The sequence below is a fragment of the Phalacrocorax aristotelis genome, chromosome 3 (genome assembly GCF_949628215.1).
Source record: "Phalacrocorax aristotelis chromosome 3, bGulAri2.1, whole genome shotgun sequence".
Lineage (NCBI taxonomy): Eukaryota > Metazoa > Chordata > Aves > Suliformes > Phalacrocoracidae > Phalacrocorax > Phalacrocorax aristotelis.
In genome coordinates this window covers 105,421,489-105,443,076 of record NC_134278.1, presented here as the reverse complement: position 1 = coordinate 105,443,076, position 21,588 = coordinate 105,421,489, and the positions used below count along the sequence as shown (strand labels likewise).

At 49.0% G+C, this 21,588-nt stretch overlaps 1 protein-coding gene across 7 annotated transcripts in view; it reads left to right on the top strand.

The window, feature by feature from the left end:
• Positions 1-3,273: 3,273 nt before the first annotated feature.
• PROX1 (prospero homeobox 1) overlaps positions 3,274-21,588 on the top strand; it is a 50,097-nt gene continuing 31,782 nt past the window's right edge. For 2 of the 7 annotated variants that reach the window (XM_075088917.1, XM_075088916.1), the window contains exons 1-3: positions 3,274-3,660; positions 11,151-12,941; positions 19,487-19,592. In XM_075088917.1, the coding sequence (XP_074945018.1) occupies positions 11,218-12,941; positions 19,487-19,592 (1,830 nt within the window). In that variant the 5' untranslated portion in view covers positions 3,274-3,660; positions 11,151-11,217. Of the gene's footprint in view, positions 3,661-3,880; positions 4,012-4,402; positions 4,422-11,150; positions 12,942-19,486; positions 19,593-21,588 lie in introns of those variants that run through there. The other 5 variants (XM_075088915.1, XM_075088910.1, XM_075088911.1 and 2 more) reach the window with 4 other exon arrangements.

Sequence of the window (21,588 nt, the reverse complement as noted above, 5' to 3'; positions counted from 1 at the left end):
ATACCCAGGCTTTGAATCCAAACTTTTTTAACACAGGTTAATCTATGCTGGGATCCAAAGCACCCATCACTCAGAAAATAAACAGTGTGACTACCTTACAACCTGTTAATTACTAGGAAAAGGACCCGGGTCTTCTACCGGAGACTGAAGACAGACTAGAATCTAGGCCAGTTCACTAGCAAGGAGGGCGCCTGTAGTCGCTGAGGGGCCTGGGAGCAGAGCGGGAAAGAAAGAGCCATACACCCACCCACAGCAGCAAGAGACTGCCCCGCACCGTCCAAGCCACCAGGCCCTGGAGGAGGCACCGGGGACAACTTTGTTCACTACAAAACCTGACCATGAGCTGCTGGCACCGGGGTCCCCTGCACCCCTTCAGAGGGATTAATTCTGGAGGAAGGAGAGCTCTTCCTCTCCTCTAAAATCTGGGTGATGGGTGAGGGTTTGCTTTTGCTGCTGAGCTTTGAAACATCAGCTTGCATTCCTTAAGAAGCTGCCTATCCTCCGGGATTAAAAGAGAGACAGGGTCTGGAGCATTCAGTGCCGGAGGGGGTGGGCGAGTGGAAGGCATGCACTTCATTCCAGTTGGGCTTACTGGTGTGGCAGGTCGCTGGGCCGGTGTGTTTAGACTTGAAAAACTTGCGAGACCTGGCGCTGGAGGAAGGTAACCTGCGAGCAGCTGCGGAAACACGGCAGCGGGGCCGGGTGGCCGGTGGAAGCCTGCGCACATGGTACCAATGGCTGGGGCCAGGCTGGCTGCCACTGCCCCGCCGGGTGACCTTGGGGACATCGCTTCGCTCCCAGTGCCTCAGTTTCTCTTTTGGGTAAATTGACAGCGGCTGAAGTTAAGCTGAGCCCTGGTGGTGACAAGCTCAGAGTAAGCGGCAGCTATTTATTTATTTATTAGTGTTTGTGCGATTCGGCTTCACCTCTACATGTATGCCGTTGTCCTTTAAAAGAAAAAAAAAAGGGAAAGAATTCAAGCGAGTCATTCACCCGCCAAATTTAGCCTATCTCCCCCTGCATCCAGACACACTTCTGCACCCTTGTTCCGCAGCCCCCGCCACACTTACCGCTACAACGGGAGGCCGAGCGTGTCACGCCGGCGAGCCGACCCCGCAAGAACAGGCGGGGAGCCGGCTGTGCCCGCCGCCCCGCGCCCCCCGCCGCCCCGCGGCCGCTCCCCGGCGGCGGGGGGCCCGGCGCCCCTACTTCTGCAGGTGTCACGTTAAAACAAGGCGCGGCGGAGCCGTCCCGGCGGGCCGGAGGGGCTCCTGGCGGGCACCGGGCACGGCTGCGGGGCCGCCCGGCGCTGGGGCTGGGGGACGGCGGCCGTTCCAGCGGAGCGCGCCGGGACGCGCCCCGTCGCACCGGGGATTTACGGTCACCCACGGTGCTCGGCCTCGGAGCCCGGCACGGCAGTGCTTACGAGGGCAGCCCCGCGGCCCACGGGCCCGGCCCCACGGTGTGCCCGTGCCGGTAGTGCCGGGCCGGGGATGCCGCCCTGCGCGCCCCGACGTGGCGGGCGCGGCGTCCCCGGGGGAGGTCGGGGCTGGCTGCGGCCCTCGACGGCTTCGCCCCCCGCAGCGGTGCCGGGCTCTAGGGCGGGTGTTACCGGCTGCACCCCCCGTCACCCGCCGGCCGGGCCAGCGGCAGGGAGACGGATTTCTCTTTAACTCGGGAGCACCTTCTCAACGGCAGCTCCGTTTCGGCCAAGCCACCTCTTCGGCCATCCGCGGAGGGTGGTTTGCCACATTTAGCCACCCACCCGCGTTAGAGACCCCGCTCACCGCCGCGGAGGCAGCGCGGAGCCGCCAGGCGCCCCGTCACAGGGCAGCCCCCCACCACCACGGGGGACGGGTTTGCTGTCCCCGCGCCAGCTCCCAAACTTTGCCCGCGGCGGGTAGCCCTCGCAGCGCGCCCCGCCGAGGGGCTGCCCGCGCCCACGCGTGGGGCTAGGCGCCGCGGCTCCCCTCTAGTGGGGCAAATCCTTCAAGAGAAAAAGGGGGGGGGGCGGAGCGGAGGGGCTGCCGGCGGCTCCGGCAGCAGAGCGGGCAGGTGGCGAGGCACGGAGCTGCGGCGAAAGTTTTGGCAGGGGCCCCGACTGCCCTCGCCCCGGCCGCGCTCTCCCCTCCAGGCGGGGCTCCCTCTCCCGCCGGGCCCAGCACGGCAGCCCCGAGGGGCGGGCGCGGAGGGGCCGGGCGCGGCGGCGCCGTCCTTACCTGCTGCCGAGCGCCCTGCAGCGCCCCGCTGCCTTCCGTCCCCCCGCAGGACGCTCCCTCCCCGCCCGCATCTCCCCGCCGCCCGCACGCCTGAGGCCGTTTTCCTGCGGGGAACCTCGCCTCGCCCCCGGCAGCGCCTGGCCCCACGCCGCGCAAAGCCGCGCTCACGGCGGGACAAAGTGCGCCCGGCAGGCTTTGCTCCCGGTTGCAGCGCGGACCTGCTGGGAAGAGCCGCTTTTGGGTTTTCCCCCCTCAAAAAAGAGTGTTATTTCCCAAAGCTTTCCCGCCGGAGGCGTCCGGGAGCGGGGGCTGGGCTGAAACTCGGGGACGGCGGGTTTCGGCACCGCCGGTTGTTCCACGCGCCGCAACCGCGATGCTCGTTTTCGTGTTTATTTCCCTCCTCGCCCGTGGGAAGCGCCCCGCGCGGCTCCCGCTCACGGCTCTGCGGTGCAGGCGAGCGGCGCCGCGCCGGGAGGGGGACGGCCACGGACTCGCTTCTCTTAAAAGTTCGTGACACGCGTGGGGGCAGCGCCCCGATGCTTAACGCCTGAGAGACGAGGCGCACCCTGGGGGAGCAGTCCCCGTGCCCCTGCACTCCCCTGGGGGAGCCTTTCCGCGTGGAACAGTTTCGCGCACAGGGAACAGCGGAGCATCCCCCGCCCCCGCGGGGGTGACTTTCCTAAAGTTCCTCTTATTCTCTTAGCCCCCTCTCTCCACGCGGGGCGGCTTTTGTGCGCCCCTCGCCCGTACGCGGCGGAGGGGGGGGGCCGTCCCGTCGGGCCGCGGCTGCCGGCGCTCCCGCCCCGTCCGCTCGTCCGTCCTCCCCGTCCGTCCCCTCCCCTCGCAGGTGGGCGGCCGCCGCCACCTTCCCGCGGGGGCGTGGCGGCCCCTCCCCCCCCCCCCCGCTCTCCCCTCTCCCCTCTCCCCGCTCCTGCCAAGTTCTCCCCGTCCCCCCCGTCCGTCCCGAGGAGCCTCCCGATTGGGCGCCGGGCCGGGCTCACGTCACTCCGAGCGTGACGTCTAGTCTTCCTGTTTCCTTCAGCTGTGTCTTAAAGTAAATCTTGTGGCGGTGCGGAGCGCTCGCTCGGCTCGGCCCGGCCAGCCCCAGCCCTCCCCAGCCCTGCCCCGCCGCGCCACGCGCCGCGCCACGCCACGCGCCCCGCGCCCCACGCCGCGCGCCCCGCTCCGCGCGCTCCGCTCCTCCGCCCCCCGCGCCGCTCCTCCGCGCGCCCAGCCCCGCGCGCCCGTCCGCCCGCCCTCGCCCTATTATCATATTCATCAGCGGCGGGGCTCGCCGGCTGCGCGCGCGTTCCCCGCGCGTGTCCGCGTGTGCGTGTCGGCGCGCGGGCGGCGGGGGTGCATGTGCCTGTGCGTGTCCGCCTCCCTCTCCTGCCACCGGCAAAAAAAAAAGAGAGGCTCAGTGTCGTCGCCTTCGCACGGAGTAAGTACCCGCGCCCCCTCCGCGCCCCCTCCCTCCCTCCCTCCCGACCGGCTTTTTCGGGTCTTTTTTCTTTCTTTTTGTAATATATTTTTTTTTTTCCAAACCCGCGCTCGCTCGGGCTGCTTTAAATGGTCCGGGGAAGAGGGAGGCGGGCGGGAGAGCAATGAAATCCCCAGCAAAATACCGGTCACCGCTATCAAACCCGCGCTTCTCTTTCCAGGGGGCAAAATTGCAGCGACTTTATTAGCCGGGCAGTTGCAATTCCCCGGCCGGCGGAGCGGCGGGGGTGTGCGGGCGCCCGGCCCGGCGGAGCGCGCACCGCTGAGGAGTAAGTGACCTGCCGGCTCTTAGGTGATCCTCCCCCCCGCGTTCCCCCCGCTCCCTCTCTGTCACCTTTCGTGGACCGCTCTGTGTTTTACTCCGTGGGTCGGAGGGCTGTTTTGCGGGGACGGCAAACGCCGCCAGTGTTTGGCTTCTTTTTGTTGTTCCGAGCTTCCACCTCCCCCCTTCCCCGCCGAAGTTCCCCATCCCCTGCTTTAAACTCCTGCTCCGGTCCTCTGAGCCTCCTCTTTGTCTTGTTTATTATAGCTGCCTTGCTTTTTGTCTCTTCCAATTTGCTTGTCATTTGCATGTCGCTGGTTCTCTTTTTTTTTTTTAACCCGAACCGGGAAGCGCGGGGACTTTTTGTTCTTACCCTCCTTATCCTCGCAATTACTTTTTTCATTTCCAAGGGTGGGACGAGCTGCGAATTGTGGAAATGGGTATGAAATGGGATTTGAGCGGTAGGTAGCGAGCACATGAGGGGAGATCAAATGCAAGTCGCGGGATAAGAGCCTTGATCTGGGAAAAGATTAGGATTATCGGTTCTTTCGGTTTGTTTGGTTGTTGTTTGTTGTTTTTCTTCGGAGGCGGCGGGGGGGGGATTTAATTTTTCCTTAGCCTTTGATGGAGATCCCTCTTGGCTTTTCCCGTTTTCCCTTTGCCGGCCGGGTGACCCGCAGCACTTCGCCATGTGTTTAAACGGAGTTAAAGCGCAGACGGGAGCGGTGCCGGGGGGCGCGGAGGGGGCGCGCAGGGCTGTGCGTGGGGTGAGTGGGGCGGGGGGGAGGGACGCGAAACGGCGAGGCCCGACGGGCAGCCGGGGCTCCCCGGCACCGGGCACCCCACGGGGGCGGGAGCGGGGCGGCCGTGGGGTCCGCGCCTCTTTGCGGAGGGGGGAGAAAGTTGCGCCTCTCCCCCGCGGTGGCTTCGCGGCGGGGCGGGGAGCGGGGCGGGGGCGGGGGGGGGTCCCGGCCACCGCCTCCCGGTGCCGCCGGGACGGGTGGTGGTGGCGGGGAGGGAGAGCCGGGGTGGCGGGGTCAGCCGTGGGAAGCGAGTCGATAAATAAGTGTCTGTGCGCCCGGAAGGCGCGCCCGAGGTGGGATGGAGCCCTCCGAGGGGCCAGTGTCACCTACGTGCGCCCCGTCTGCGGAAACAACAGATATGGATGATGTTAACTTCATATCTTCGACAAAGCAGGAGATGTCAATCACGGCTGGCAGGGGAAACTGCTGCAGACTAGAGGTGCCCTTGAATGTCGGGCAAAAGTTCCCTGGGTGAGGATTCGGAAACCCGCTAGTTTTCCACAGGTCCCCAGCGCTGGTGGCGAATACTGTGGTGTTTCTGGCCGCATGACGACCAGTGCCCCAAAACCCTCCTCCGGGTCTGGGGGCACGTGGAGGCGCGTCCGCACACCCATGGCCATCGTTTGGTGGCAGAAAGGTCTGGCACTGCCTAATGTGGGGTGCAGAAACATGGCTGTGTCACCGCGAGGTGCAAAAGCTCAGATTATTTGTCACTTCCATCGTCTGTAGAGGTTTGGCAGCACGCGGGATGAATTATACGGCGGCAGTTTCCTTACCCGTAGATTTTCATGTGGCACATACCCTCTGTGTTGTCTTCTCGCAGTTTTTCTGTGAGTTGCCATCAATCACATAAAGTTTATGACCACTGCAGCCGGTTTTGAATTTATTTTATCTGCTTTTTGTCCAGAGCTTACCTTTAACAGCAATATCCATGCTGTGGAATGTTTATTAATACTCAAGGGTAGACAGAGTATCAACATTTCATGAGTTGCTCTGTGATAAAAAGTACAATTCATATACTTTTCGCTAACAGCTCCCTATTATTCTATAAAGTACCTCACATTCGCTGAATGGCACTGTGGGTATATACAGTTAACTTTCCTGCCAGCTGAACTCCGAGGCCTCTCGGTTTATAAGACTCGTCTTCTTCATGATGGGTTGATAAATTAAGAGAGCCGTAAGAATGGACACATTTTGAAATTGGAGTTTAATTTGATTCAGGGCAGAATTGTAAATACTGCAACCTGTAGTCTCTAAATCATGATTTATCCTGTCTCAAAGTGCAGCCTAACTGCTAGGTTAACTAATTGAAGAATTGTGATTTAACGACATCATGTAGCATGGAAGAAAAAAGATCTTGGAAAACTTGGGCTGAGTTCGTAGTAGGGATCTTGCAAACATTTCAGTATTGTCTCTGCATGGAGACCATGTGAGTTATTTCCTTCACGATCAGTGAAATAACAAGGACCAAACTGGTTCGAGACGAGGAAAATGTTTTTTATTTTCTACCCTGAGCAGCTTGATTTCTTTTTCTCATCCAAAGAATCTGTTTCCTCGATAAGTGCCGAGCACGGATACGTGATGGAGGGCCGTGCGTCTCCCTAAAATAAAGGCCTGAACTAATGAGATGCCGAATCCCTCCTGTTAGTGAGCTCTGTCAGTTCCCCCTGTAGTCGACGGGCATTGAGGATGTTTAGCATTCACTGGAATTGCTGAATACCTTGCTGGGTTGGGCCCTGGGTGTCAGCAGGTCCATAAAATGGGGGTGGCTCTCTTCTTTAAGGCTAAAGAGCCCATAGCGTAATTTCCAAGTAAGCCAGGCTCTAATTTTTACTTCTTCTAATGGAGAAATCCTAATAAAGTAGTTGTTACTGTAGAAATAGTTGCTCATCATTTCTGCCTCGTTTAAAATTCTCTGATTTTCTGAGTCTCAGCTAAAGGAGTTAGATAAGCCCTTCTCCCAAGAAAAATTGTGTCAGAGCTGTACAAAAAGGTAGTACTTTCTCATTAGTGGCTAACGTGATTTTAGCACTGAACAGATCTGTGGTGAATAGATGTCATCTGTTCTTCGGATTTTAGCTGTGGTTTTGTGCGTGAAATGCTGTTGACTGGAATAATTTTCATCCTGCGCTTCCTGGCTGATCCTGGCAAAGCCATACCCCGTGTAGCGCTTTAGAGTGAAAGATCTAAATATTTCTATTAGCAGAAGCGTGTTAAATTTCTTGTGTGGTGTTGGCATAACGGGCTGACATGAAGCAGGCAGACACTGGACCAAAGAAAGTAGTTGGCTTGTGAAAAGATAGGAACAATTTCAGCTCTATAAACTGATATCTCCTTGAATTCGTCCGTGAATATTCATCAAGTTTAGCACTTTACAGCTGTGTATTTAATAGGTCTTTAGGTTAGGCTAGGGTCCTTCAGAGTGGCTGAGGAGGGTGAGTTTGAATTTACATCCCCTTTGCATCTCATCGGTGTATGAATTAATCTTGGAGAACATGATCAGCATCTTTGTAGAGCAAGATGAGTTAACAAAATTGATCACAGAAATTGATTTATTTGAAACGAGTGCGGTTAAATACCTGACATCATATTCCTTTCTAAAAGACCGTTCTAGTCAAAGGTGTGGTAACAGTAACTCTTGGATAGCTAGAAATTAATCTGTTTCCAGTTAAAATGTCAATGCATGTCAAACGGATATGAAATGAACCCATGTCTGTAGCTGCTGTGCTGTTTAGAGGTTATACATAGCTACATTTTAATCATACCTCCTTAAACAAAAGTTGCGAAGGTAAATTTGTAAATCAAATACTGCAAGCTGTGTTTATGGACTTAGAGAGTGCTGAGGCCCTTGGTGTGATTTTTAATTACATGGGCATGGAAAATGTTCGGTTTCTGAGAAAGCCGCATCGTGCGAGTTGAGGCTCGAGATGTGGAGGGTAAATTTAACATAAACTCCACTTGGCATGCAAGAAGTATCAGAAGTGACATGTAAAGCAAATTCAACCTTCACAAATTTAAGACTCTCTAACTCGGAAAGAAATGATGCTTCTGAAGATTTCTACATAGATCCTGACAACCTGAGCTATCTTTCTAATGATATATTTCTGAATCTCTGTACAGAGACATTAGATGTGTGAAATATGGTTTTGAGACAATGTACAGCCAAAGTACTGGTACTACATAAAGGACTCCAACTTCCAAATTATTCCCCCCTGCCCGCCTCCAAGAGTTCCCTATTTATCCAGTTCTAACCAGTATCAAAGTCTGTCTTCATGGCTGGGATTTTGCATCCCGCTTCCCTTGAGGTGTGAATCGGTTTTGGTCCTCCGAGACCAAAATATTAACTCACTGTTCAGTATTCATTGTGTTTTGTCAGGCTAATGTAGAACTATTTCTCATAGTTAAGCCGAAAGGCACGTAAGACTTAAAGCTGGCAGTCTGTAGGCTTGGGATAACACCAGGGCAAATGGGAGATATTGCTTAATACCCAGGTTAAGTGTACAATAACTCCGATGCTTTCAGCTTCCAGCGAGGGAAGGAGGGGGCTTCGCTCCGGAGCACCTCCTGCCACATGTTTGCGGTGGCAGGAATGGACAGGCGAGCAGCTGCTGGTGCGGGGGCTCGGGGAGAGGAAAATGGACACTGGGGAGGAAGGATGCGTGGCAATGACCTTCCAACCTGGCGCAGGACAGCCTATTTCCTGAGCTGCTGACTCAAGGGTACAGCAAGCCCTCCCCATGCGTGTCCTTGGTTGGGATTGGGCAAGAGAGAGGGAAACAGTGGTCAGGCACCTCAAATTTGCTGGGAAATGTGCAAAACTTGAAACCTGACATGAGTTTTTTGGTGCGAGTCTGGGAACTTATTGCTGGACCTCAATCAAGCATAACTTGACTACAGAAAAGGAAGGAAAAGCGTGAAGGTTTTTGGTGTTAGTGTTTTTTTCTTTTCCTATCGGCAAGTATTATCTTTATGGATAATGCCTTTAGAATATCTTACATGCAGTAAGGAAGAGCTCTTTCGGTTATCTTGCAATTAGTTTGTATCGCTTTCAGATGAACACCACTAGACTGAAAGGCCAACCTTGACCCTGGTTTATTCGGTGCCAGTATTGCCTGCTTAAAAACTCTGGTGGTGGTCACCCCTTTCCACCCCCTGAGGACTTGGCCATTTATTTTCAAAAACAACCCTCTGTAATCCCAACTCCTCAGATTTTTTTTTTTTAAGATGAAGACCTAACTGTAAGAGCCTGATTCTGCCCCCTGAAAAACTCCATTTGCATTAACTGAGAGAAAGTGGGAGACGGTCTTTTACAACACATACTGCCAAGCAGGGCCTGATCCTACCACTGGCACGTAACAGGAGTTTGGTACCCCTGGACTCCAGGGGAGTTGCTTGCAGGGCGGGATGCTACCTGGTGCGCAGGTGGTAGAATCGGACCCCTGCAACAGAACTCCTTGTTATTTTATTATTATCGTGAGGTCTCCAAACTTCTCTTGCTTAATGTGCTTCTTGATGAGGAATGATCTCTGAAGGCAGTGTCCTGATAACAGTGTAAGGCGCTGGATTTCCCATCTGAATTTGTGACTTTTTTTTTTTCTTCCCAATTTTTATCATTCTTTGCTTTCCTGTATGCAAGGAGCCAGTAATGTAAACAAACATTACGTCCCTTGTGTAAGTGCCTCTGACACCAAATCTCTGAAAATTCTTTCAGTACATCCAGAATTGGTTGGCAAAGACTGCAGAATAAACATAATGTTTCTAAGTATTAAAAGCTGGGGTTTTGTTTTTTTTTTTTTATCCTGGGTGCAAACTAAGCATTGACTACTGTCTTGATTTTACAGATTATTTCATGCTGAAATTATGCCTATTTGCATGGATAGTCATTCTTTAAAACTAGCCACAGATGCAGTCCTAGGGAGCACGTAGATGTTTTTACAGGTGAACCGAAAGAGATGGGAGCAATTCCAAAAAGTCTGCATGCTGCCTTTGGCAATATACCCTGTTATTGTGAAGACTGTGCTCTGTTAAGCAAATGTAAAGTTTAATATTAGATAAGCGTCGCATGAAAAATATTTTAATTTTCCTCAGTGTTAAATTTTAAGAAACAGGAAAGAGTGTCTAGTGCTTTATGTGCAATGTGAGTTTAGCATCACTAGTTAATAAGTCACAAATTATGTCAAGAGCCTTTTACAAAATGCAAGGAAGTGTGTTATCTTTTTATGCTGTGTTCCTGGGAAACAATGAGAGTTCATATAAAGAGAAGGTATCTTCCTTTCTCACGCAGCTGATTGATGTTATTTCTTTCATCTTTCCATATTTTTTCTCATCTTTTCTGCATGTCACAGGAAATAAGGTTCTGTGTATTCAAAATATTACATGTAAGAAGGGCTTCACTGGGCATTCGAGATACTGTTCTTGGAGATTTTTCTAAAGCAGAGAGATGTGACAGTGAACATGCCTCATTTCTGTTATGCAAAAAATTTAATGTCATGTTTTTTAGTTTACGAAATACAGAATCTTCAGCCTTTGGTAGTGGGGCTTGGAGAATATAAGTTAAGAAAAGGGAAGGAATGTATGGGGAATTCAAAACACTGTCATGGCTAGTCACTGGTACATAAGAGGCTATGTTAACAAACTGCATTTTGGCCTTTATTTGATCACATCTCTGTAAATATTATAACCCTCACCATAAAATATTTTAATGTATTTTTAGTTTGCTGAATAAATGTTTCCCTACTGATATAAGAGAGGGTTCTTTTTTTTTCCCCCTAGTGTAAGCCTAAATGCGTCTATGATTTCTTTGCCTTTCACATACACATATACTATCCTACCTACAATTAAGTGAAAGTTGTTGTTTTGACCTTTGAATGTTTATTTTCCAGTTTTATCTCTCTTTAGAATGCAAAACTACAATTACAGTTTTTACATCGCAAATGAATTTTTTTAATCCAAATTTTATACCATTTCTTGTTTTAACAATCTTAAATAAGGAGTACTTTCATCTTCTTTTGTAACGTGTATCTCAATGCCCTAAATTTAATCAATTGGTTGTCAGAGGCTGTGTTCTTCTAATCTACTCTTTCTTCTGAAGATAAACAGTATCATTTTAGGCATTTGTGCAAGAGAATCATATTACTGGTGCTTAAGCAGTTTTTGCTTTTTTAAATCTTAATCCATCTTAAACCAGTGGAGCAGAAATATTTAAAAATGTTTCATTTCAAGCAGAGTGCATAATAAATTGCAATAATTGTAATGTGCCATAAATCCCAGAGCCTATGCATTTTGCATTTTATTCAGGATTGAGGTCAGGAAATTTGGAGAAATTTAAAGAAAATGATTCATCAGTCCTTTTGTTCTGTTGGCCAGGGTCCCAGGATTCTTGAGCTGAGCCCAGCTGACAAGCTTTTGAAGATGGCACAATAACAGTCCAGTGATGCCTGACCATGACAGCACAGCCCTCTTAAGCAGGCAAACCAAGAGAAGAAGAGTTGACATTGGAGTGAAAAGGACGGTAGGGACAGCATCTGCATTTTTTGCAAAGGCAAGAGCAACGTTTTTTAGTGCCATGAATCCCCAAGGTTCAGAGCAGGATGTCGAGTATTCAGTGGTGCAGCATGCAGATGGGGAAAAGTCAAATGTACTCCGCAAGCTGCTGAAGAGGGCGAACTCATATGAAGATGCCATGATGCCTTTTCCAGGAGCAACCATAATTTCCCAGCTGTTGAAAAATAACATGAACAAAAATGGTGGCACGGAGCCCAGTTTCCAAGCCAGCGGTCTCTCTAGTACAGGCTCAGAAGTACATCAGGAGGATGTATGCAGCAACTCTTCAAGAGACAGCCCCCAAGAGTGTCTTTCCCCTTTTGGCAGGCCGACTATGAGCCAGTTTGATGTGGATCGGTTATGCGACGAGCACCTGAGAGCTAAACGCGCCCGGGTTGAGAATATAATTCGGGGTATGAGCCATTCCCCCAGCGTGGCATTAAGGGGCAATGAAAACGAAAGAGAAATAGCTCCGCAATCCGTGAGTCCCCGAGAAAGTTACAGAGAAAACAAACGCAAGCAAAAGCTGCCACAACAGCAGCAGCAGAGTTTCCAGCAGCTGGTTTCAGCAAGGAAAGAGCAGAAGCGAGAGGAGCGCAGACAGCTGAAGCAGCAGCTGGAGGACATGCAGAAGCAGCTGCGCCAGCTGCAGGAGAAGTTCTACCAGATCTACGACAGCACCGACTCCGAAAATGATGAAGATGGCAACCTGTCTGAAGACAGCATGCGCTCCGAAACCATGGATGCGAGGGCCGGTGACTCTGTCGGCAGGTCGGACAATGAGATGTGCGAGCTGGACCCGGGTCAGTTCATCGACCGGGCACGGGCCCTCATCCGGGAGCAGGAGATTGCGGAGAACAAGCCGAAAAGAGAAGGTCCCAAGGAGAAGGAGCAAGGGCCAAACACCTTCCACCCTGAAGGCAAACATTTGGCTGAGACGCTGAAGCAGGAGCTGAACACCGCCATGTCACAAGTTGTGGACACGGTGGTCAAAGTTTTCTCATCCAAGCCCTCCCGCCAGCTTCCTCAGGTCTTCCCGCCTCTCCAGATCCCGCAGGCGAGGTTCGCCGTCAATGGGGAGAACCACAACTTCCACACGGCCAACCAGCGCCTGCAGTGCTTCGGGGACGTCATAATTCCCAACCCCCTCGACACCTTCGGCAGCGTCCCCATGCCCGGCGCCACCGACCAAACCGAGGCGCTGCCCCTCGTCGTCCGCAAAAACTCCTCCGACCAATCCGCCTCGGCCCCACCAGCTGGCAGCCATCACGCCTCCCTGCACCAGTCCCCGCTCTCGGCCACCGCTGGCTTCTCCACCTCCTCCTTCCGCCACCCCTTCCCGCTTCCCCTTATGGCCTACCCCTTCCAGAGCCCCCTGGGCGCTCCGTCGGCCTCCTTCCCGGGGAAAGAGCGTGCTTCCCCCGAATCCCTTGACCTGACCCGGGAGACCACCAGCCTGAGGACCAAGATGTCATCGCACCACATGAACCACCACCCCTGCTCGCCGGCCCACCCCCCCAGCGCTGCTGAGGGCCTTTCCTTGTCCCTCATAAAGTCCGAGTGCGGCGACCTGCAAGACATGTCCGAAATCTCGCCCTATTCGGGAAGTGCAATATCCTTTTCAAAAGACAAGTGATAACCTGGCGGTGGCCGGTGGGAGAGGATGAGGGGCTGTGCCTGAGTCCTGGGGCCTCCTCTGTGGGAGCAGGGCACTCGTGGGGAGTGGGCGGGGGGCTTGGTGAGGCCAAATAAAATGCCGGGTGTTGACTCACGGTGCTCCTTCAGCAACAGTGTTCATGTAAAAAAGCCACTGGCCCTCCCCAAGCCTTTTAGACTGTCCCAACGGGTCAAAAAGCAAGGCGAGCCTACGACCCGGGTGCTAGTGGGTTTCCCTGGGCCGGTGCGTCCTTCCCCAGGCAGGGAGGTGATCAAAGGGGCATTGCCTTCAGCCAGAAACCATTCCAAGTCACGGCTGCCTCCTTTCCCTCCCCTGCCAGGCCAATGCGCGACCTGTGTTAATGGTGTCGTGGCTGGGGCTCACGGAGAGCCATGGTCCGGTCATTGTGAGCCTTCAGCCCTCAAGCGCGTAAAGGAAATGAAGCACAAAAGACACAGGTACTGATATATTCAGGCTGCATCAAGTTCTTTCCCCCACCCAGAGGTCTGTTCCTCAGCCCTTGTGCAGCTGCCTGCTATGCATGATTAACCTCTGTTCAGCCATACACAGAAATCTTTTGTCCTAACATACACAAAGCAAATTATTTTGGAAAGCTAGAGAGAACAATTAAATATAAAACTTCAGCTGTATTAAATTTACAGGACACTTCCCCTGCGTAAAAGAAAGATGATAATAAAATCTCTCTTTTTAGCTCAATAGCAGGCTTTAGTTAGGGGGGAAAAAATCCATCTCTGCCTTTATTTAGGCATATCCAGACATAGTAATGATATTTTCTCTTTTTTTGTTGTTTTTTTTTTCCTGGAAACTAGTACTAGATTTTATTTTTTTCTTTTTTAGCAATAACACCTCCCACTCCTTGCATCTTTCCCCCTAATGTGCTTTTTGGTCAAAAGATTTTTCTTCCAAGTACAGTCGTATGAAAAGCGAATAAAATACTGTGTCTGCACGATGCTGAAATTGAGGATTTTGAATGAAGGGTAGATCAACATTTTATCCCAGCTCCAAGACCCCAGCAGAAGGCAACAGCACAAGCACAGAGCCTTATATGCAGCTAATTTCGTTCCCCCGTTGATGAAAGTAATTGTGGATGAATAACTCTGCCCCTCCCCGAGTAATGGTAGTGGTGCTGAGAAACTTGTCCCCTTTCCAGGGGTAGCTGGTGAAAGTGGATGCACAAGGCTGTGCCCCATCACTGGGTGTCTTATAGGCAATTAATAACTCTGGTGGTTTTAGATTAATTTAACCACATTTTACGTAGACGTGTTAAATCCTCAGGAGGGTGCTGCAGGGCTCGAGACCTGCTTACCCGGACTTCCCATCCCTCCCATGGCAGCGGGCACCGCTGGGACAAAGGCAGGTGCTGTGGGTCCAGAGCCCATCACCACCAGTCTTTGAGCTAACTCAGGTCAAGTCTGAGTCAAGAATTGCTGCTGTCTGACCTGTATGAATAGTCCCATTTCTATAGGGGGAAGTGTTCCCAGTTTGAAAGCACCTTCCTTAGCTGTTGGTATTTTCGAGGGCCAGCTGGTAGTGGACATGATGTTTGAGGGACCTCTCTCCCAAAAGAGGATCTCTCTGTTGCATTGGTAGGAGGGGTATCTTCTCCTCGCCATATACATTGTACAGCAAAACAGAGGAGTCGTTCTAAATCCATCATCACTCACAGTTATGCCAGTTACTTTTGGATATCCAAACTGAAAATCTCTCCTGCATATTGAAATGCAAGATGTGATGCTCGGAAGGCAGTCCTCAGGTCAACAGGGGTGGCAGCTGAGGGCAAGACTCAGGCCAGAGCAATTAAGTAATTTCTACCAAACAGTACAGTGGCATACTAATTGTTTCTGGATGAAGGTAGTTCTCCCGTTCTGGGAGAGTTGTGAGCAGAGGCAAAAAATGCCCAGCGTGTGAACTAGGAGTAGTTCTGGGGCTGCACATGATCCTGCCCACCCGAGGAGCAACCCTCCCTTGCCCCTGCCATTTCTGCCCCTTCCTCCTGCTCAGGCTCACTGGCAGTCGCTAACAGAGCTTGTTGCTTCAGCCGAAACAGGGGTGCAAGAGTCTTAGCCGGGGGAAGTGCGGAGTGGAACGACTCCCTTCCTCCTCCCTTGCCCTGCTTTTTCCCCTGCCATTGTGAATGTGCTCTGACTTTCCCACCTAGACGCTAGTGCAGACTGCAGTTTGATCTGGGTTTAGATACAGAGCTGTTGGGACAAACAGGTTTATTAAGAGCACTCCTACGCAACGTGTACCCTGGTATACGGCTCAGCTGTGGGGATGTATGTTTTTTCCTAGCAGTGGCTTGTTTGTCCAGGTAGCTTGCAGCGTCCAGGGAAAGGTGCAATATGGAGTTCGTTTGTGGTTGATTCTGTTGTGGTGCTTTTATTTTACATGGTTGAATGTGCATATAGAGGGAATGTATTTCTTGAGAGAAGCAGATCTTTCTTCCCTGCAGAAAGCAACATCTGTTTTCCTGGACAATACAGCCAGGATGAGAACATAAGACTAGCAGATACAGCCAAGTTCAGGTTTTAGTAGTAGGCTAAAACACTGAACCAGCCTGGTTTTCGGATTTTTGGTTTTTCTTCTTTTTGTTTTTTTAACCGCCTGTAAAATGTATCTGATCATTCTTTGCTGAATTGCAGAAGGAAATGGTTAATGTTTGTGTATGTTGCTAAGCAAGATAAGATGCACCTGCAGCACGAATTCCCATCTTGGTCATGAATTCAGTCTGTATCTTTGCAAACTAATCTGTTTAATCAAATATTAAGTTTTATTCAAATTCCAAAAGAAACAGACAGCGAATTGTTTTTTCTGCATGGTCTTCCTTTGTCAGGCATCCTCTTTGCATCTCAAGAAAAATAGCCTTGTTCAGTCCCAAAACATTTGCATAGATCAAAATTGAAGCACAACAGTAGTTTGTGTGCTGCTAAGACATCTGTAAAGGTGAAGAAGTTTAGCATGCTCTCCCTGGCAGGAGGGCTTTAAAACATTAGTGAAACTTTCTGCAATTTATTTATTTTTAAACAGAATTCCAATCCAACTGGAATGAGTTTCACAGTCCCAATATATGAAAGCTATAATTAGTGAATTACAACATTTTGAAATGAGGAGTTATTACATCTGACTAGAATTAAACTAATTAAACTTAAAAAAAAATGAGTGATTGTACAGCAAGCTGGATAACTCCATGCTGTTGATAAAACCTGGGTGATGAACAAATACTTTCCAGCCAGACTGTTCTTTGAAGGGTCTTGAAGATGCTCTTAGATACAGCGATTTGGGGCTTTGCTGATTAAAAGCACCTGAGGTGTAACTTAAGGAGCAGCTTGGCTTTGCTAGTGCAGATTTTTTACCTGATGCAGCCTATTCTTACCTCTTTTCCTTCAGCTCAATGCATGTGTGGGCTAGAAAAGCCTGTTAGAGTATTTTTGGGAGCTCAGGCTGAGAGTAACAGGAGCAAAAGATTGTCACTGAAAAATATTTTTGCAGAATAGGGGTGTTACCTGGAAGGACTGAAGTGCAAATGAATCAAATGCTGTGCAATGCCATCCCTGTACTTCTCCAGCTAAAACACGCAAGAGGCTCTGTATGTTTCATTCCCAGTCTTTCACTTCCTATTTCTTACTGTTTTGCATTTTTGCTGCTTCTGCTGTTAGGTGAGGCTACGTTGTACTGTGTAAACGCACGACGCTGAGACTCTCAGGTTGTTTGAACACCGCTTTAGGTTCAGCTGCAGTACACTGTTCCTCTGATCTTTTATGTTCCCGAGCAGATGTCTTTCATTAATTTATGGATTTATCATCTTTTCTTTCCCTCCTTTTTTTTTCTTTCCTTTTTTTTTTTTTTTTACACCTGGCAGCTGGCTCAAGTTTCAGCAGTTATTGTCTATTTTGCATTACCCATAGAATTGAATGTCATCTGTCTTCACAAAGCTATAGCTAAGAGAATTGAGGCAAGCCACACGAGCTGCTGGGACAGAGCTTGTTTGCGTTCCATTCGGCACCCCTCCTCCCTTTACCTCCTTAATATTTATTTGTGCTCGTTTTCTTTCCTGGCCTTGAATGGGGCTTAGCTCGTGTTCGGTACAGCTGTATGTTTACTGAATCTATTTCATCATGAGTCATTGTGCGTGTGTAAGTATCCTGGAAACAGCTAGTGCTTTCTTGGAAGAACAGTTGCTTTTCAGCCCAAGCACTTAAAAAGGAAATTAAGCAATTGGTCAGTTCAGGTTTTTTTTTCTGAAATATAGCAATGGGTTATCTAATTCTTAGCTCTTAAGTCTGTCATTAACTATTTTTTGCTAGATTATTTCAGATCATATCTTTTATCACAGAAAAGCGTTAACCTTAGGATCAAGATATACAGATTTGTTGCATATTTGATATCACTATAAGGCTGCCAAGTGCTTAAGAACAAGTATAATTTTCATAAAAAATGGATTTCTGGGAATTTGAGCCTCAGAACATCTTTTAATACATGGTTCATTCAATATCAATATCCTCTGGCATTAGAGCAGAAAATATTTAAAAATCCTAAATGCAGAAGGAATCCAACTGCTTAGACAACTGTCTAATATGCTTAAACCCAGCAGATATGAGAGCTTTTTTTGAAAGTTTAAGTCAATCTTTGAGCTTGCATTGGAAAAGAATATGCGCCAAACCCGATATTAACATATTGTCAGTGTCAGAGGAGCTGCAAATTAAGGAGACTTAGGATTTTTTTTTCTTCTCCTTATTGGAGTACGCCTTTGGACCCCCACTTTCCTGAAAGGATCGCATAACAAAATGGATTTCTGGTGTCGAAGTTTTGATTTGTCTAAAACTCTTATCACTAAGCAATAGGTGACAGCTTGCTACTATTATTTCACTTACGTATTTTGACAGATGGCACTGCAGAGTGTAATGCTCTTTTAGACTTCTCTATCAGTCTAATGGAGGTAACTGGAGGTTCTTTCAACTCTTCTCTTGGCACAAGAAGTATGTCAGTCATAAATTATCTTCTTTGTAATCATTAAGCATCTAAAACAAAATGCAAGTTCAGCTGAGCCGTTTTCTGTGTACTTCCAGATAGTAAGAGGTTTTTAAACTAATATTGTCAATGACTTTTTTTTTAAAATGCTACATTTTTCCAATATAAAATCAAACATTGTAACTGCAAGAAAGGGAGAGGGCTTCAGCAGATTTCACGAATTAGAGAAGAAGGAATTCTGCTGAAAAAGCCTCGCTAATCATCAGTAGCCTGCTGATAAAAATCAGTCTGGGTTTCCCGTCTCGAGGCCTGGAATGAGATGTTCTGTGCTGACGTGTGCCTGGCCGTAAGGTGGAAGAGGCACCTTGGCTGCAGCGCATCTGTCAACTTGGTTGACCTTCCCCCCACCATAAGGTGTGAACCGAGTGAATTTTTCAACAATTGTGTTTAGGAGAAACAGTCCTTAGAGAAGCTTCTGGGAAGAACCCTTAATTGACCTTGTGGGGGCCACATTGATTTTCTCCACGTGCATCTTCATTTCTGATAAATTATAAAGCCATTAATTTGCTGAGGAAATGGCAGGGCCAGCCTGCGGCACAGATGTGACCAGAGCCGTCCTAGCACGCAGTACACAAAAGAGAGCCAAGAAGCTGGGAGAAAAATCAGCAAGCTGAGATTGTTATGGTTAGCTTCACATTCCCTTGGGAACTCTTTTAGTTGCTTCTGTTTACAGATCTAAAAAGTAATGATGTTTCCAGGATAAATAGGCTGCCTTATAGGGTAAGTGGCCATTTATTGATCTGCTAGCCCACATTTATCGATTGGTTAGCCCCAAATACAGCTTCGTTCTCCGAGGAGTTAACTGTGTAAATCAGGAGACGACAAGTTTGTGGCGGGGGGGATTGAGCGGCAGAGGGGCTCTGCCTACTACAAATTTCGCTTTGATTTGCAAGGCAGCCACTGGAGCAAGGCAACGGCAGGATTAGGGAGGTGTTAACTCAAGATGTTAAAATTTATCAACACAAATAAAACAGGTGAAACGTACTGCCTGTATGAAATGTTGCTCAACATGATAAAGTGCCTCCGATCGTCTCATGCACATTAGCTTTATTTCATGCAAGTGGCACAACACTGAGAGAGAAGGAAACTTTAGCTGGAATTGCAAAGGAGAGAGAGAGAGAAAAAGCTTCTGATAAGTTTTCTGCGGCACATGCTTCATGCATTTGTTTCCTTAGCAACAAGTGAACATACATATGGTACACAAGCCGTAAACTTGCAAGATTCCCAAGACCCAGCACCGAACCTGATCGGAAATACAGGGTTTAAGTTACATGGCCTCGCGTCCCTCGTTTAGCTATTTTACAGAAAATTACAGTGCAGCAATTTAAATGTTAATATTTTCTCCTGTAGTCTGGGGAACTGTAGAGTATTAAAGGGGCACTTTGCTAGCTGTCTACCTTCAGAATCAGCTTTCTCAAGAACAGCATTTTCCTTTACAAATTCAATCCTACATGCAGGAAGGCTTGTCACCGAATCACTTGAAAAAGGCCAAGCTCATGTTCTTTTACACCCGGTACCCAAGTTCCAATATGCTGAAAACCTACTTCTCAGACGTGAAGGTAAGAAAATCTCCCCTCCCCGCCCTTTCCTTAATGCATGCTCTACTTGCTTATGAAATGGTATCATGTTATCATATTAGAGATTAATAATATTTCTGGGTACACTAAGGTTAAAGCTGACTTCATTCACTTATGCTTCCTGTTAGGGTGTACCAGGCTCGTGCCTAGGCGAGGAAAGGGGATGTTTTTAAATTAAAAATAAAAAAAAATCATTGACATTTTAGAGCAAAGTAAGAGTAATTATTACAGTAAAATAAAGAGTTTTCATTATACATATCCTATTAAAAAAGATTTCTGTGGTGGTAGAAATGTACTTCCAAGAACATTTTGGAGCAGTTCTCAAGTGCTCCCTTATTGTTTCATTTCGGTTGGTTTCCTCATATTTGTGCTTACATAAGCAGAGTGTAGAATCCCTTTCTTTCTGTCAAAAAGAAACAGTACATTGAAATTCTCCATGCAGAAGCTGCTTAAAAACAAAAGTGATGATTGTCTCTTATTTACAACTTAATTTGTTGTTGATGCAGAGTACACTGAGCATAAGGAGGATGAATAAAGTGACAGATTCAGGCCACATTATTCAAATGAGGATATGAAAGCTGTCGACATACAGCTGCATCCTCCCTCATTCTACAGAATATTAGGACCTCCTGATTTTTTTTCTAAAAGTAATTGTTCCTTTACATCAACTTGATTTTGTGTTAATCATCTAAGTTTTTTTAAAAAAAAACATAGATTGAGTTTTAATGATTATAATGTCATACATGGTGTCATTATCTAAGTAACTTTATAAACATTACATTAGCTTAAATTAGTTTGTTACGCTCCCTGCCCACCCCCCCCACCCCCCCCACCCCCCCCAAATTACAGAAATCCTTCTTTTAATCACTTTCGGGTTATGGGTTTTTTTGGTCTTAGTGGAAGATTATCCCAGAGGTTTGTGAACTTGGCCTGGTTTCTGCTGATCAGTTCTCTTTGGTCAAGTTTCTTGGCAGTTTTTCCCTTTATTTTTTTCATTTAATGTTGCATGCACTTCCACATCTCAGTACGCTTCTGCCCCTCACAGCCGTGCCCTTGGAGGTTCCTCTTATTCAATGCCGTGCGCAGAACGGATGGTGACAACATTTATAAAAAGGAGGGGGGGAAGCAATACAGGCACTTCCTAGGCTAAATGGCTGGTCAAGAATCATTAAACACACAAAAAAATCTGCAAATGGCGCAGCGGGCCAAGTGGAGGGTTTGCTCTCAGAGTGGATCCACCTGGAATGGAAAAATCGGAGGGAGCGTTTCAGGCGACACTGCTCCGATGAGCCGCCGGAGCCAGATGTAGCGCTGGCAGTGCTGCTGAGGAGGGTCTGGCTCTGGTGCTAACCTGTGCCTTTGACCCTAGGTGTTCACACAGCCAGGTACACCGAGGTAGGGATGGGCTTTTTCCCCTGGCATTGCTGCTTTTTTTCCTCTTTTTAAGAAGATACATACTCACATGTTTGCATGCACACGGTGACTTTGTCCTCTGACAAAGTAGTGTAACATGCAGAAATTTGCTTTTGTGCCAACTTACATGTATACAGCACCAGGAAAAAACGAAAAGTGCTTTACAAATCACCTGTGTGGGGTGGGGTCATTCGCCCAAAGGCCATCTCCCTGGGGACACGTCACAGCCATGCAGGGTCAGCAGCACCACAGAACCAGGGGTGCAAATATTAGATCTGTTTTTCTGTTCTTGGGCTTTTCCGTACCTCTAAATGCTTCAAAGTGCTTAGCATTTGTTGGCAATTTCTCAGGCCAAAGGATGGTCCCCCTTTTGCCCACGTGCAGTCCCATTAGCTTCACCGCTCCTACTTAACGGAAGCAAAAGGACATAATTTTGCCTAAATGGAGCCAGAATGTCCTTGTGGTTTAAGCAGGTGTCCCCTACCAGTTCTGATGGGGACTGCTGCTTGCCGCTGGAACGCTCTCATCCCTGAGTTGAGAACACATATGTAAATAGGTACCCTAA